Source organism: Dictyostelium discoideum (assembly GCF_000004695.1).
Source record: "Dictyostelium discoideum WS2162 plasmid Ddp5, complete sequence".
Taxonomy (NCBI): Eukaryota; Evosea; class Eumycetozoa; order Dictyosteliales; family Dictyosteliaceae; genus Dictyostelium; species Dictyostelium discoideum.
This window is the reverse complement of record NC_001889.1, coordinates 1-13,593: the sequence shown is the minus strand read 5'-3', so window position 1 is coordinate 13,593 and position 13,593 is coordinate 1. Positions and strand designations below refer to the sequence as shown.

General features: G+C 25.9%; 4 protein-coding genes and 2 further genes, besides 5 other annotated features; 1 reads left to right on the top strand and 5 right to left on the bottom strand.

The window, feature by feature from the left end:
- Nucleotides 1-304: part of a repeat region that runs on past the window's edge.
- A 9-nt stretch (nt 305-313) lies between these two features.
- Nucleotides 314-1,407, top strand: g5 (G5-like). One transcript has 2 exons: nt 314-596; nt 668-1,407. The coding sequence occupies exons 1-2, from the start codon at nt 314-316 to the stop codon at nt 1,405-1,407; spliced, it is 1,023 nt and encodes a 340-aa protein (NP_046748.1).
- A 19-nt stretch (nt 1,408-1,426) lies between these two features.
- On the bottom strand, nt 1,427-2,362 carry g2 (G2-like). Its single transcript has one exon. It carries the CDS (start codon nt 2,360-2,362, stop codon nt 1,427-1,429), a length of 936 nt encoding a protein of 311 aa, NP_046747.1.
- Nucleotides 2,363-2,569: 207 nt separating this feature from the next.
- g6 lies at nt 2,570-3,085 on the bottom strand.
- Nucleotides 2,570-3,085, top strand: an mRNA.
- Nucleotides 3,086-3,242: 157 nt separating this feature from the next.
- Nucleotides 3,243-3,645: a direct repeat.
- A 71-nt stretch (nt 3,646-3,716) lies between these two features.
- d1 (D1-like) lies at nt 3,717-7,611 on the bottom strand. Its single transcript has 2 exons — nt 7,535-7,611; nt 3,717-7,464 (listed from the first exon to the last, which is right to left on the bottom strand). Exons 1-2 carry the CDS (start codon nt 7,609-7,611, stop codon nt 3,717-3,719), a joined length of 3,825 nt encoding a protein of 1,274 aa, NP_046745.1.
- Nucleotides 7,465-7,534: an intron.
- Nucleotides 7,612-7,833: 222 nt separating the features above from the next.
- d2 lies at nt 7,834-10,440 on the bottom strand.
- Nucleotides 7,834-10,440, top strand: an mRNA.
- A 36-nt stretch (nt 10,441-10,476) lies between these two features.
- On the bottom strand, nt 10,477-13,593 carry rep (Rep-like). Its single transcript has one exon. The coding sequence runs from the start codon at nt 13,591-13,593 to the stop codon at nt 10,477-10,479; it is 3,117 nt and encodes a 1,038-aa protein (NP_046743.1).

Below are 13,593 nucleotides of genomic sequence, written 5' to 3'. Positions count from 1 at the left end.
TTTGGGTGATTTACTTTTTTTTAAAGACTTAGAAAATTTTTTTTTTTTTTTTTTTTTTTTTTTTTTTTTTATATATATATATCTCATTTGGTTCACAATTTTAATTTATTTACAAATATGTTAAAATTATAAAAAACAAAGCTAGTTATAACTTTTTTTCAATGATTTACTTTTTTTTAAAAAATTTTTTTTTTTTTTTTTTTTTTTCTTTTTTTTTGAAATTTTTAAATATTTCTTTTTTTTTTTTATTTTTTTTTTTTTTATTTTTTTTTTTTTTTTTTTATTTTTTATTTTTTATTTTTTTATATGCAAAATGGAATCAAATTACAATGAGTTTTATAAAAATAATTTAGACATAGACCATTCTCAAGAAATTATTCGATATTTAAAAAATGGTAACAGGGTGACAGTAAGCAATAAACATTTTTTTAAAGATATATTTAGAAGTAAATTTGGAGATCGTACTGGTAGAAGTAAAGCATATAAATCGTTTGTAAATTCCTCATTTAAACGATATCTAAAAATTATAAATAAAACATATTCACTCAATGGTTTGGATCGAAATGGAGATGACATATTGTTTAATAAAATTAAAGGTTCATTTCATTTTTTTTAGAATTTAGAATTAAAAGTTTAAAATTATATTTACTTACTTTTTATTATATAGGAAAAAAAGTATTTATTGGTCCAATTCCTAAAAGATATCATTACAATGAAAAAGACGATAATACAATTGAACACTTTAACGTCGATCAAATGGTTAAAAAAATAAGAGATGAAGGGTTTTATATTTGTAAAATTGATGTGGAAAATACATTCATAGATTGTGTGGATTGTCAGACAAAGACATATGTTGTTAGTAAAAAGTCAACTAATTTACGCAAAAAAACACCAGATAATGAAATTCATACACCTACTTTATCACCTGAACAACTTACACCACTATTAACACCTCAAAAAACACCACCACTTTCAGCCACACTTGGAGAGGAAATATCTGAAGAGGAAACATCTGAAGAGGAAACATCTGAAGAGGAAACACTCGAAGAGGAAACATCACCATCAATATCAATTTCAAATTCACCTGAAGTTGTGATACCATTATTACCCACACCAACACCAACACCAACACCATTAATTTCTTCACCACAATCCAAAGTTCAGCAAGATCAGCAAACCTCAGAAGGATGTCTTAAATTCATCCCAAAGTTGCGATATCGGAATGAAATAAAGGCTTCAAAATTAAATAAAGAAAATACATTAGAACCAACCCAAAAAATAATTCCAGTGAAAAAATTTAAACAAAGTTATTGGGCAAAAAATCCAAAATTGATGTCCACAACTGAAATTAAAGTTTTTCAAGGTTGTTTAAGTGAAAAAAGATCAAGAGTTCAAATTAAAAAATAAAATTATTATTTCTTTTTATTTAATTAATATTTAATTTATTTTTAAAATTATTGTACATATTTTTAAAATAATTTTGATTGTAACTTTCAAATTGTTGGTTATTTATTTGATTTCCACCTTTGGCGCTTGAATTTCCATTGTTTGTATATGTATTATTATAATCACTTTGTTGGATATTTATTTGATTTTCACCTTTGATACTTGAATCCCCATTGTTTGTATATTCATTACCATTATCAAAGTTGTATCCACTTCTTGAATTTAATCTATTAAACTCATTATTGTTTGTATGCATTGAAGTTTCAATTTCTTGAATTTTCTTAAAAATAAAATCGAATGCTTCTTTATTTTCAGTTAGTAGAGCTTCTAGCTTTACATCTTGTTCATTTACTTTATTTTGATTTGGCAAATTCTTTCTCCTTGAAAATAAATCCATTATCTTAAAAAAAAAAGCGAGTATATAATATGTAATGCAAATGTATAAAAATAGAAATAATAAAACAAATATTTTCGACGCTACCTTTAAACAAACATTATTTATTGGGTCTTGTGTACAATACCAAACTTCATCAAAAAATGAAGTTTTACATCTAAATTCTCTTTGGTACATATTTATTTTTGTTGAAACAATTATTTTGAAAGTATTCATATGATCAGAACATACCTCTTGAAGGGGTAGTTCTATTTTTTTTTCGTTTGAATAAAATACATTAAAGAAATTACCCGAAATTAATGTTACATTCCTTTCTTTATAATCAATAAATAAAATAAAGATGCTTTTTGGTTTTTGTAAGATATATAACATATCATCAGATGGTTTTTGTTCAGAAGCTACGAAGAGATCGGAATTTGAGTTTACAAAGCCTCTTAAATAACTATAGTATGAATCTACATAGGATAATAAAAAAAAAAAGAAAATATTTGATATTATAAAAAATAATATTATTTTACACATTCTATGGTAATTAAATCTAAAAGCTATTCATAAATAAAAAAATAAATTTAACACACCCCCTTACCCCCAATAAATTCAAATTTCAATCTACAAAAAAAAAAAAAAAAAAAAAAAAAAAAAAAAAAAAAAAAAAAAAAAAAAAAAAAAAAAAATTAATTTCACACAAGCATTTCACAATCTTTACAACAATAATTTTAAAAATAAAATATGCAAATTATATTTATTATGTTTATTTTATATATTGTATGCTCTAGCCAAATTACCGAGATATTTTATAGAGATAACAAATGTACAGAAGGAAATGAACATAAGTTTTTTATTTATTTGGAAGAAGAGTTCATGCAAAATAGTACACATGTAATTCAGGTTAAAGAAGAACAACATATTATAAAAGAACTCGATAAATGTACTTTGGATTTCAATGGTGGAAGCATATTGTCAAAAGGATATGTCAATAAAAAGATAAATAAAAAAATGTGTGGAATTAATATCTACAATGGTAATGCATGTGATGAGTTAAAAAAAAAAATAGTTATTTATTTAGATAGTATGTGCATCAAAAATAAAGGTGGTTATGGTATGGTTTTATGCAATGAAAAACAAACATTATTCTATGATTGTGCTGATGAATTTTGTAAAAACTGTGAAATTATTCAAACTGAAGTTCATAAAAAAAAATGTGAAAAAACTGAACTTGGTTACACAAATTATTTTTCAAATTAAATAAATTAATTTTATAATAATTTTTTTTTTTGTTTTAATTATTATTTTTTTTTTTTTTTATTTATTTTTTATGAAATTTTTGAAAATTTCATTTTTTTTATTTTTTTTTTTATTTTTTTTTTTTTTTTTTTTAACACTATTTATTTTATAGCTCAGTAATCTTTGTTAGTTTTGATTTTTAATAAAATAAAAGTGTTTTAAAAGTTTCATATTACCTTAATGCAGGTTCGAACCCTGAACCATTGAAACTTTTAAAAGTTTCACATAAGTTTGGCGCAGGATCCGAACCCTGAACCTATGAAATTTTTAAAAGTTTCACTATACATTAGTTTTGCGCAGGATCCGAACCCCGAACCTTTGAAACTTTTAAAAGTTTCACCTAGTTTTGCGCAGGATCCGAACCCCGAACCTTTGAAATTTTTAAAAGTTTCACTATACATTAGTTTTGCGCAGGATCCGAACCCTGGATCTATGACATTTTTAAAAGTTTCATTTTTGAAATTTTTAAAAATTTACGGGTCTGGGTTCGACTCCTCTATAATAGTTTTCAAAAGATTTTATTAATAGCTCAATTTTAAAATAAATTTTTAAAAAAGTGATTAAATAGTTTAATTTTAATGAAAATTTATTATTAATTTAAAACATTTTCATGCTTTACATAGGGGCAAAGTTTCTTTGTTTTACAATCTTTACAAAGTTTGAAAACACAAGGTTGATCAACGTCATTGAATACAATTTGATCACATATCTCTAATTTATCACTAATACTATTTAATTTTTCACAAGATATACAAAGCTTACCAGAAATGGATCTAGAAATACAATGATTGCAACGTTTTGACATTGAATATTCGTCAGAACAATTTTTTATGTTTTCTTTAAAACAATTACTACAAATAACATTATTGCAATAATTTTTTTCACATTTTAAAAATACATTGTTTCCAATACATGGTCGGTAACAAACTGTACATGTAGCTTCTTGAAACAAAACAAGTTTAGGTTTAAGTACTGCTAAGTCTGCGAAAAGTATACAATAATTACATCTATTAATTATATTATTTAATATATCCAATTCTATGTTTTTACCATTTTCATTTGATACCAACATAAGTTCATCTTTCTTTAAAAACCTTTTCAATGCATCACTTGATACATCAAGAAATTTATCCTTATTTTTTTGTACATAATCCAATGAATTTTTTGAAATATCTCTAATTTTTTTGAATACCTCGGTTATCTCTTGACATTTAGAAAGTTTTTCTAAAAATTCATTAAACATAAATGAGATATCAATACTTGAAAGTTGTAACCTTTTTTCTTCCTCAATTTCAACGTATAAAATAAAATGAATAAAATTATCAGGAAATGTTGAAAAATTGTTTAAATATGGCGATATAGGATTGACGATATTATGTTTAATGTGATGAGAGTCTGGAATGAGAGGGTTTATCTGTGCTTCACTTATTGAGAACTTAGTTAAAAGTTCATTTAAGTAAATTTGTGGAACTTTACCTAAATCTTTTGAGAGGATTTCAATTAAATAATTTTTGAACATTTGTAAAGAACCTTTTGTTAAATTAATGTATTCAACTGAATTTATAGAGTTTTTTAATAAAATTTTATCTTCAATATATTCTTCAAGTTTTTTGGTATTAAATTCTATTGATTTTGAACAATTTTCTAAAATTAAAATTAAAATATCCATTGTAACAAAGTTTTCAAAAAAATTGTTACCAATTGAATTGTTTATTTGTGAAAGGAAATTCGCGTTTTCAGAAACTACATTATTAAGGTGTCTAACTTGTTTTTCGAGTAAATTAATCTTAGCTTCTTTTTCTTCATTTTGAACTTTTAAGCTATTTAATGTTGTTGATAAAATATTATCACAATGATCTTTTGGAGAACCTTTTGATAATAACATTTTGATCCTTTCATCTTTTAATTTATTTTCATTTTTTAAGTCATTGTTTATAATTTGAATTTTTAGGTTTTCATCAGTTAAAAGATTTAGTTTATCAAGTAAATTATTTATATCAGTTTCTGCTTTCTCTTGAGCGTTTTGATCAAAATATTCACATTTTCTACGTTTTAAACTGTTGTCACTTTCATTTTTAATGTTATTGATTTCTTCATTTTTTTTTTGATTTTGGTTTTGAAAATGACTTTGATTTTGATTTAAAGATGGTTCATTGACACTTGAAGTATTATATTCTTTATTTTTGGTTTCGCAATCCATAAAAGGAGAGCTTGGTGATTTAGATGATTTTTCGGCATTATTAATACTATGATTTTCTCTAATTTTGTTAATGATATAATTAATTTGTTTGTACTGTAACTTAATGTTTGTATGGTAGTAAAATTCATTTGCTTCAAGTTCTTTGTAATCTTTCTTGTAAAAAACTTCATAGTTATATAAATCTAAATTATTATTGTCTAAGGGGATTGAAAGTAACGAATCGCTTTTTTTAGATTTCAAAACTAAAATTTTGGTTGAAAAAATTGGTTGAATGTCATTATCATGATCTTCATTTTTTTGAACATTTTTTAAATAGCTATCAATAATTTTTTTAAAAAATGTTGAAGGATGGTCTTGATCATAATTAATAGGAATACTACGATTTGGGACAAAAAAGAAACTGACTTCTGGATATATTTTAAAAGATGTAGATGGGTGAAAGTTACCGATAGTGGCGCTGTTTTTTAATGTTGTATAATACAACATATTATTGGTAGAATAATAGTAAAAGAAAACTACATCTTCAAGAAGAGATGACATGTTTAGTTCAATCTTAGTGAAGTTATAGGAACCACTTGGAAAACCTTTGTTGATTGACATCATAACGCAATATGTCGAAATATACGAAAAATATTGTTTAACTTGACCAAAAAAAGAAGTTTGAATTGCAAACTCAAAAATAATGTTTGGTGGAAAGCCAACACTTGGGTTTAAACACTTAAGATCATAAGCAAAACCAGATGGAGTGATTTCTTTCTCTACCATTTCTTGAACCATGGCAAATTGTTTACAAGAATTTGAAATTTCAAGTTCTAATTGTTGAAAGTGAGATGTATCAAGGGTATATTGCGTTGAGTGTGTTGAAAATCTTGATTTTAAAATTGATTCCATTGAAAGTTTTGGAATTTCAACATAAAAGCAATCAACAACTAAGTTTAAATTTCTAACGAATGCCAAATGACAATCAATCGTTTCATTGACTCCAAATGAAAATGGGAGAACTGGAAAATCATTTTCAAAGATTAACGAATCGTCATTGGTATCCAAAAAGGTTAAATTTTCATTATTTTCAACCATTAATTGGATTATAAAAGCTTTTTTTATTTTTTTCCAGCATACGAATTTTTGATATGTACATGTTAAAGAATAACAATCGCTTTCTTTACAAGTATGACTAGGTACATCAATACAACAATGAGTTGATTTTACAAATTTATCGACATGCATCATATATTGAATTCTAATTTTCTCTTCAACTTTTTCCATGTACAATGCCCCAAGAGAAATGTGACCACCATAGGCAATTGGAAAAATTATTAGTTCATTTAAAGATCCATCAGCGTTTGTGAATATTCTTTTGGATTTATTACCGTCAAGGAATATAGATTTCAAATTAAAAAAATAAAAAATTTCAGGATAAGAGTTTGTACTTAAACATTTGAAAAATTTATTTTTCTTTCTTGAGATAGGTGAAAATTGAAGCATTGTTTTATACATTATGAAATCAATAGCTTCGTTTGTTAAACTGTTATTTTTTAAGTTATCAAGAATGGCAGTTGACTGATTATTTTGATTATAAAGTAATGATATCGCTGTGAATTCGTCAATTGAAATTAATCTTGGAAAGTTTGGATCCTTTTTGTAACTTGTATAAAGATGTTGAATATATAAATTATAAAAAAAAGGTGATGGTGTTAAAAATGAAAAATCTCTATAAGAACGGATTATTCTTACTTGATTACAATCTGAGTCATAATCAACTATAGTATTTTGTGTGGCAAAAATTTTTTGTGATTTTGATTTTGATTTAGGGGATACAATGGCAAGTTGATTATTTTTTTCATTTTTAATCATTGGTTTAAGTGTTAAACAATAATGTTTGCATGAAGCATCTTCACAACATCTTAAAAAAGATAAAATAGAGTTTTCAATATTAGAAACATGATATAACATTTTAAATTGTTTGACCATATCAGTGTACTTCAAATGAATTGGTTTTGAAGTGTGAATTTGACACAGCAACTTATAAAGTTCATCTAAACTTTCTGGAATTATTTTATTATCTGAACCATCTTTAATTACTAATTTATCATCTAAAATAAAACAATCAACTAGATTTTTAAGGTTTTTTCTTGAAATTCTAAAATAAAGTGTTATTAAAAATAAAAATTAAAATAAATTTTATTAAAAAAAAAAAAAAAAATAATTACATTTTAAAATCATGGTCAGAAAAAAAGGTGGTAGGGGGCTGAACTAAAATAATTGAGTTTGTTTCAGATTTTGGCATTTTTGTATTCAATATAGAGTAAAAATTAAATTGATATGTAACTGACTGAAAATTTATAGATTAAAAATAGTAAAAAAAAAAAAAAAAAAAAAAATAAAAAAAAAAAAAAAAATAAAAAAAAAAATAAAAAAAAAAAAAAAAAAAGTTGTAGACTGGGGGGTGGGGGTAATAATTATTTACTTTGATTTTTTATTTTTTTATTATCCAAAAATATATTTTCCAATGAAAACATCATTATATCTATTATTTTTTATATGGTTATTAAACTATTCCGTAGTTTTTTGTTCTTTTGATGCAATTACTTACATAAATGGTACATATAGGTTCATGTCATCAGATGACCCTGTTTGGAGAGATATCGAACCAACAGACCCAAAATCTAAACAAATTCAATTTGATTTTTTAAATATTTTTGTTAATAAAAATGATGAAGGATATACAGAAATTAAAAAAGATAATTTATTAACACAACGAAAGGAAATTCAAAATTCAAATGATAGCTTAACACCAAAGATTTTCATTGGATTTGGTTATGTACACATTACTTTTAAAAATGTTATGAATAGAACAATTTTATTGATGGCAGGTGAGAACTTTTTAGAGGTAAATACAGACAAAATGTTTTTAAGGATTGACATTGCACAACAGTGCTCTCATGCACCAAATGTTCAACTTTCAATAGGTTCTGGTAAACACTCCTTTGGAAAAATTATTCCATGCCCAGCATACATATCAGAGAGTTTAGAAAAAAAGATGAAAAGAGAAAAAATAAATATCATTAAGAAGAAACAAGAGAAATTAGGAAATTCAAGTGAAATCAATAATGATCTTATTGAAAGGTTAGAAAAAGAAATTACAAACCTTCATGAGGATCATAAATTAATAGAAGAAGAGTTAGAAGAGTTAGGAAGAATTAAAAAATTAATTAATATATTTAATTTTTATATAATGTTTATTTTATTGGCAATTTGTACATCTTTATATTATATACTGGAGGCAATAGATAAAAACAGAAGAGAATCAAGGAAGAATAAAGAAGAGATTATAAAAAAGTACATCCAACAGAGCGGAAGTTCGATTTATATTAAAAAAAATAGTGGTTCAATTAAAATCCCCCCCATTTCGGTTATTTTATTTATTTTTTTGTGCGTTTTACCAACGGATTCAATTAATTACGATAATCATATGTGTGGAACAGTAATTCCTCTTGGTAAAGGTGTTGAAAAAACTACCGAAACTGAAGATAACAAAGCGTTTACAACATATTCAAAAGGTTTTTATTCATTTCAAGTCCCAAAAAATAATTATATACTTTGTTTTAATCTAGACGATGAAATGGGTAATATTATTGAAACTCTTTATTTAGACCTTTCAGACTATAAATATGTCTCATCTGGAACATTTGCTTATACAACTGGTGAATTTATAGGACATACATCACAATACTCTGCATGTCATCACGATCAAGGTTGTAACCAAGGAAGATGTGGTGGAATAAAACCAACCGACAAAACATGCCAAAATTCCCTCAGAAAAGAAAACCTTGCAACCTTTTATCCAGGCCAAAGTTTTTGTAGTTCTCCTGCCAAAGGAAGTGCTATTGGTTGTGGAGCAGTTAAAGAACTACATGATATGTGTCAATACGATAGAGCTTCTGTTATACCTAATGGACCGCCCCATGATATATACACAATAACTTCTACAAGATTGAATTTCAATTATAAATTAGTTATTGGGTCATGTGAAAACTGTATTGATTATGGCATGGTTAATAAATCAAAACCAATTAGTATATCGGTATCTGCTTCTTCAGATAAAGTTGACATATCACTTCATAGCTTTGAATTCGTTGAAGTTGGTGATGACGTTTTTCTAGGACAAGCGGCGAACAGAGACAATCCAGTCTCCGGTATGGTTGGGGATATTCAAGCAAGTAATCATGAAATTTGGACAGATAAATTAAGAGGTCATGAAATTTCAATTCCAGCACAGGGCTTATGGTCAAATCGTCATTTTACTTACGGTCATCATACAGTTATTACAAATTTCGACTATGTTGATTCTGCATTTAAAAAGACTCGAACATGGGAAAAAAACTCATTCAGACGCGGAGATTGTTTATGGAACTATAACAAATCACAAAAACAATATGAATGTTCACCAAGCACACATGGTCAAATTACTGGTACCATTGAGTTTAATCAAAACTACACAATATCATCAAACATTACAAAAGTTTGTGTTGAAATTAGAAGCTTTGGACCTTTAAAAAATGGAACCCGATCATCTTCGAGTGGATCTGCTTTATACGTTGAAATTAGATCTACATGTCTTCCAGGTTCAGTGATTGTAAAATCAGAAAATAAAAACATTACAATAACAACTGGAGCTTTGAAAGTAAATAAGGAATTTATGAATCACACTGTTACTTACCAAACTAATCTTAAAAAAGTTAAAGCTAAGTTTTGTTTCAATGAAGTTTGTATTACTTTTGAAACAGAATTAGAATTAGAAAAATTTTCATTAACCAAATTTGTTTTAGATAAAGTAAGTGGTAACGGCGATAAAAGTGACCCTGGTGATGGAGATACTGATACTGATGTAGAATCACCTGATAGGGCACCATCTGGATCTGGCTCAAGTGGAGCTGGTATTATTAAATTATTTGGAAAAATTTTAAGTTTTTATAAAGGATTTTGGAGTGGTTTGTTAAATTTACTTGGGGGAAAATATAAAATATATATTTACATTGCACTTGGTTTAACTTGTTTTGTATTATTGGGATTATTGATTTCTTATATAAAAAATGTATTTTTTTTTTGGAAATAAATATAAATAACAATTTTAAAAATAACAATTATAAATTTATTTTTTTTTATTTATATTTTTTTTTGTTTTTTTTTGTTTTTTTTTCTTTTTTGTTTGTTCTTCTTCTTCTTCTTCTTCTTCTTGTTCTTCTTGTTCTTCTTGTTCTTCTTGTTCTTCTTGTTCTCGTTGTTCTTCTTGTTCTTCTTGTTCTCGTTGTTCTTGTTGTTCTTGTTGCTCTTGTTGTTCTTGTTGTTCTTGTTGTTCTTGTTGTTCTTGTTGTTCCTGTTGTTCTTGTTGTTCTTGTTGTTCTTGTTGTTCTTGTTGTTCTCGTCGTTCTCGTTGTTCTTGTTGTTCTTGTTGTTCTTGTTGTTCTTGTATTTTTTGTCTTTCTCGCTCTTGTGCTTTTTTATTTTTATTTTCTTGTGTTAATAAATATTGACTGATAATGTGTTTTTCTAAATCAGTTAAGTCTTTTAATTCATTAATTTTAGATGCAAAATTAGTGACAATTTTAACAAATTGGTCCTGAACGGTCGATAAATTCTTAGGCAATGCAATTTTATAATTTTTTAATTCATCTAATCTTGCTTTTGAGATAATTATTGTTGAAAAAATAATATCGTAACATGATATCGAGAAATTAAAACTGGAATGATTGATATCTACGTTTTCCACTGAAATTGGTTCAATTGTTTTGATCAATTTATTGTTAGATTTGATGTCAATTGGAACAATTGATAGATTATGAATTTTAAATGATTTGATTTTACGATAGTTATATTCATTACTTTTTGAAAAACTAAAACAATAAGTAATATCAGTTATTTTAATTAAACAAGGCGAAACAAAACTAAGTTTTATTCTACGAGTATCACCAACGTAATCCTTAAATTGTTTTTCTGGTCTTTCAGATTTTAAAAGACTAAATAACTCTAAATTTGTAATTGAAAATCCCTTTTTAATATTTCTAAATGAAAATGTGTTATTAACATTATACGGAGCTATTGTAATTGATATATTTAGAAATCGAATAAAATTTAATGGAACGAAAGATTCTTCAGTTTGTTTATGTTTACTACAATCACTTGATTTTAAAGCGTAATATTGTTTAATATTATTTTCAATTTCACATGACTTTGCAGTAACGTTATTTGGTTTGAAAAGTTTTATAACTTCATCAATTGAAATGAAATGGTTATAATTAAACTTTGAAATTTCTTGACGACAGTGAAAAATAAATCCTAACTTGTGTAAAAGAGTAACAGGGTCATATTCAACATTGAGATTTGTTAAAGGCAGAGAACGTAATTCTAAGCAATTATTTAATATTGACATTTTAATTATATTACTATTTTCAATTAAAAACTCATTTACCATAAGCGAGAATTTCCTTTGTTCATTGTCGTTGGCTCTTTTTGAATGAAATAAATCATTTGAGCAACGTCCACTTTTTAACCTCTCAACTTCGGCCTCCATTAAGAGTAAATTTTGTGATAAACCAATTAAGTTCATTGAAATTTTTTTGAATAAATCAAAGGAAATATTTATATTGACAATAAATTGGTTGATCTTTTTAATTAAAATACAAAATTGAATAAATCTTGATATTGACTTTATTTGGGAATGACATGGGTCTATATCCATTGGTATAAGGTTTATGGTTGTATTTATATTATCATCTTTGATTGGGACCCATATGAATCCAATTTTATTTTGTTCACTTATAGTAGGGATGAGAACATTTACAGATTCATCTAAAAATAGGTTTTTTGTTAAATCAAAGACTTCATTACTAATTTCGTTTATTTTTATTTTATTTAAATCTGTGGAAGCTAAGTAAGTTAAAATGGAGTTTGGAAAAGTAATAACCTTATCACATTTATTTATTCCAAAAAAACTGTCAACCAATTGGCTATTGAATGAACCTTCTTGTAAATTTTTAAAAATTGAAAGAACCACTTCTGAATTTACTTCTTTTTTATTTTTTGATATTTCAATTAAAGTAAGCTTAATTACATTTGAAACTGAAATAATTTTCTCTGTAACTTTGTTGCTAATAGACACTCCATTGTGCGATACTGAACAAATGTTATGTATTTCTTTGAACTCATCATCATTATCGTCATCGTCATCGTCATCGTCATTGTCAACGTCATTGTCAACGTCATCGTCATCGTCATCGTCATCATCGCCGGTGTCACTAAAATCGTTACCATCTTCAGAATCAATGCTAAAATTTTGAAATCTATTGAATGTATCATCGTCAGAACCAGTGTTATTTTTAAATTTTTCTTTTGCTTGATTAAGGGAAAGTTTATGGGGATCGATACTAATTTTTTGAAGTTTTCGGGCATGAAAATCTACAAGTGAAAGTTGACTTCTCGAATATATTTGATTATTTGGTCTTTTATTTGGTTGACTATTAATTTTTTGAATATTTTCGGAATTAATTGCTATTTGTTCGATATCTGATTCATTTACACCTTCTTGTACCGGTAATGGATCATTTTCAATATTAAATGATGGATACAATTTATAAATCTCCGAAACTATATATTCATCATGACCTTGAGACACTTTTATTGGTTGGATTGATGAATACAAACTAACAAAATCTAAATTTTTAAGAAAACCTTCAAACCCTTTCATATCTGCACAACAACGACGAACTTTTCTTAAAAACATAAACCATTTTGTACCAAACATACGGTAATCTACAAGTTGGTACTGTTTGGAAACAAGAGCACTAATTCTTTTATAACTTATTATCTCTGGTTTTGAAAAGATAAATCTATCAAAAAGTCTTGAAAAATGGTCGACAATGAAAATAGATTGATCACAGTCTGAAATTGAAATTTTTTTATTTTTATCACCACATATGGTTTTTTTGAATGATACATCTAAGTCAAGTGTGATATGATAGCTTAAGTTTTTGAGTGGCAATTTATCAAAAATACTTTTTATATCTAGTGAAATTTGAAAAGAATCATTTTTAATTTTAGTTGAGAGTGATTTAAAAAATTCAAAAAATAATAAATGTTCAATTGAAAAAGAGTACGGCATAATTCTAGGGGTTTTGATTGTTTGAACTCTTTCCGGCATTGAAAAAAGTTCTAGAATATTAACAAAATGTTGTGTAAAATCGTGTGGGGAAATAAGTTTATTCTCGTTCAT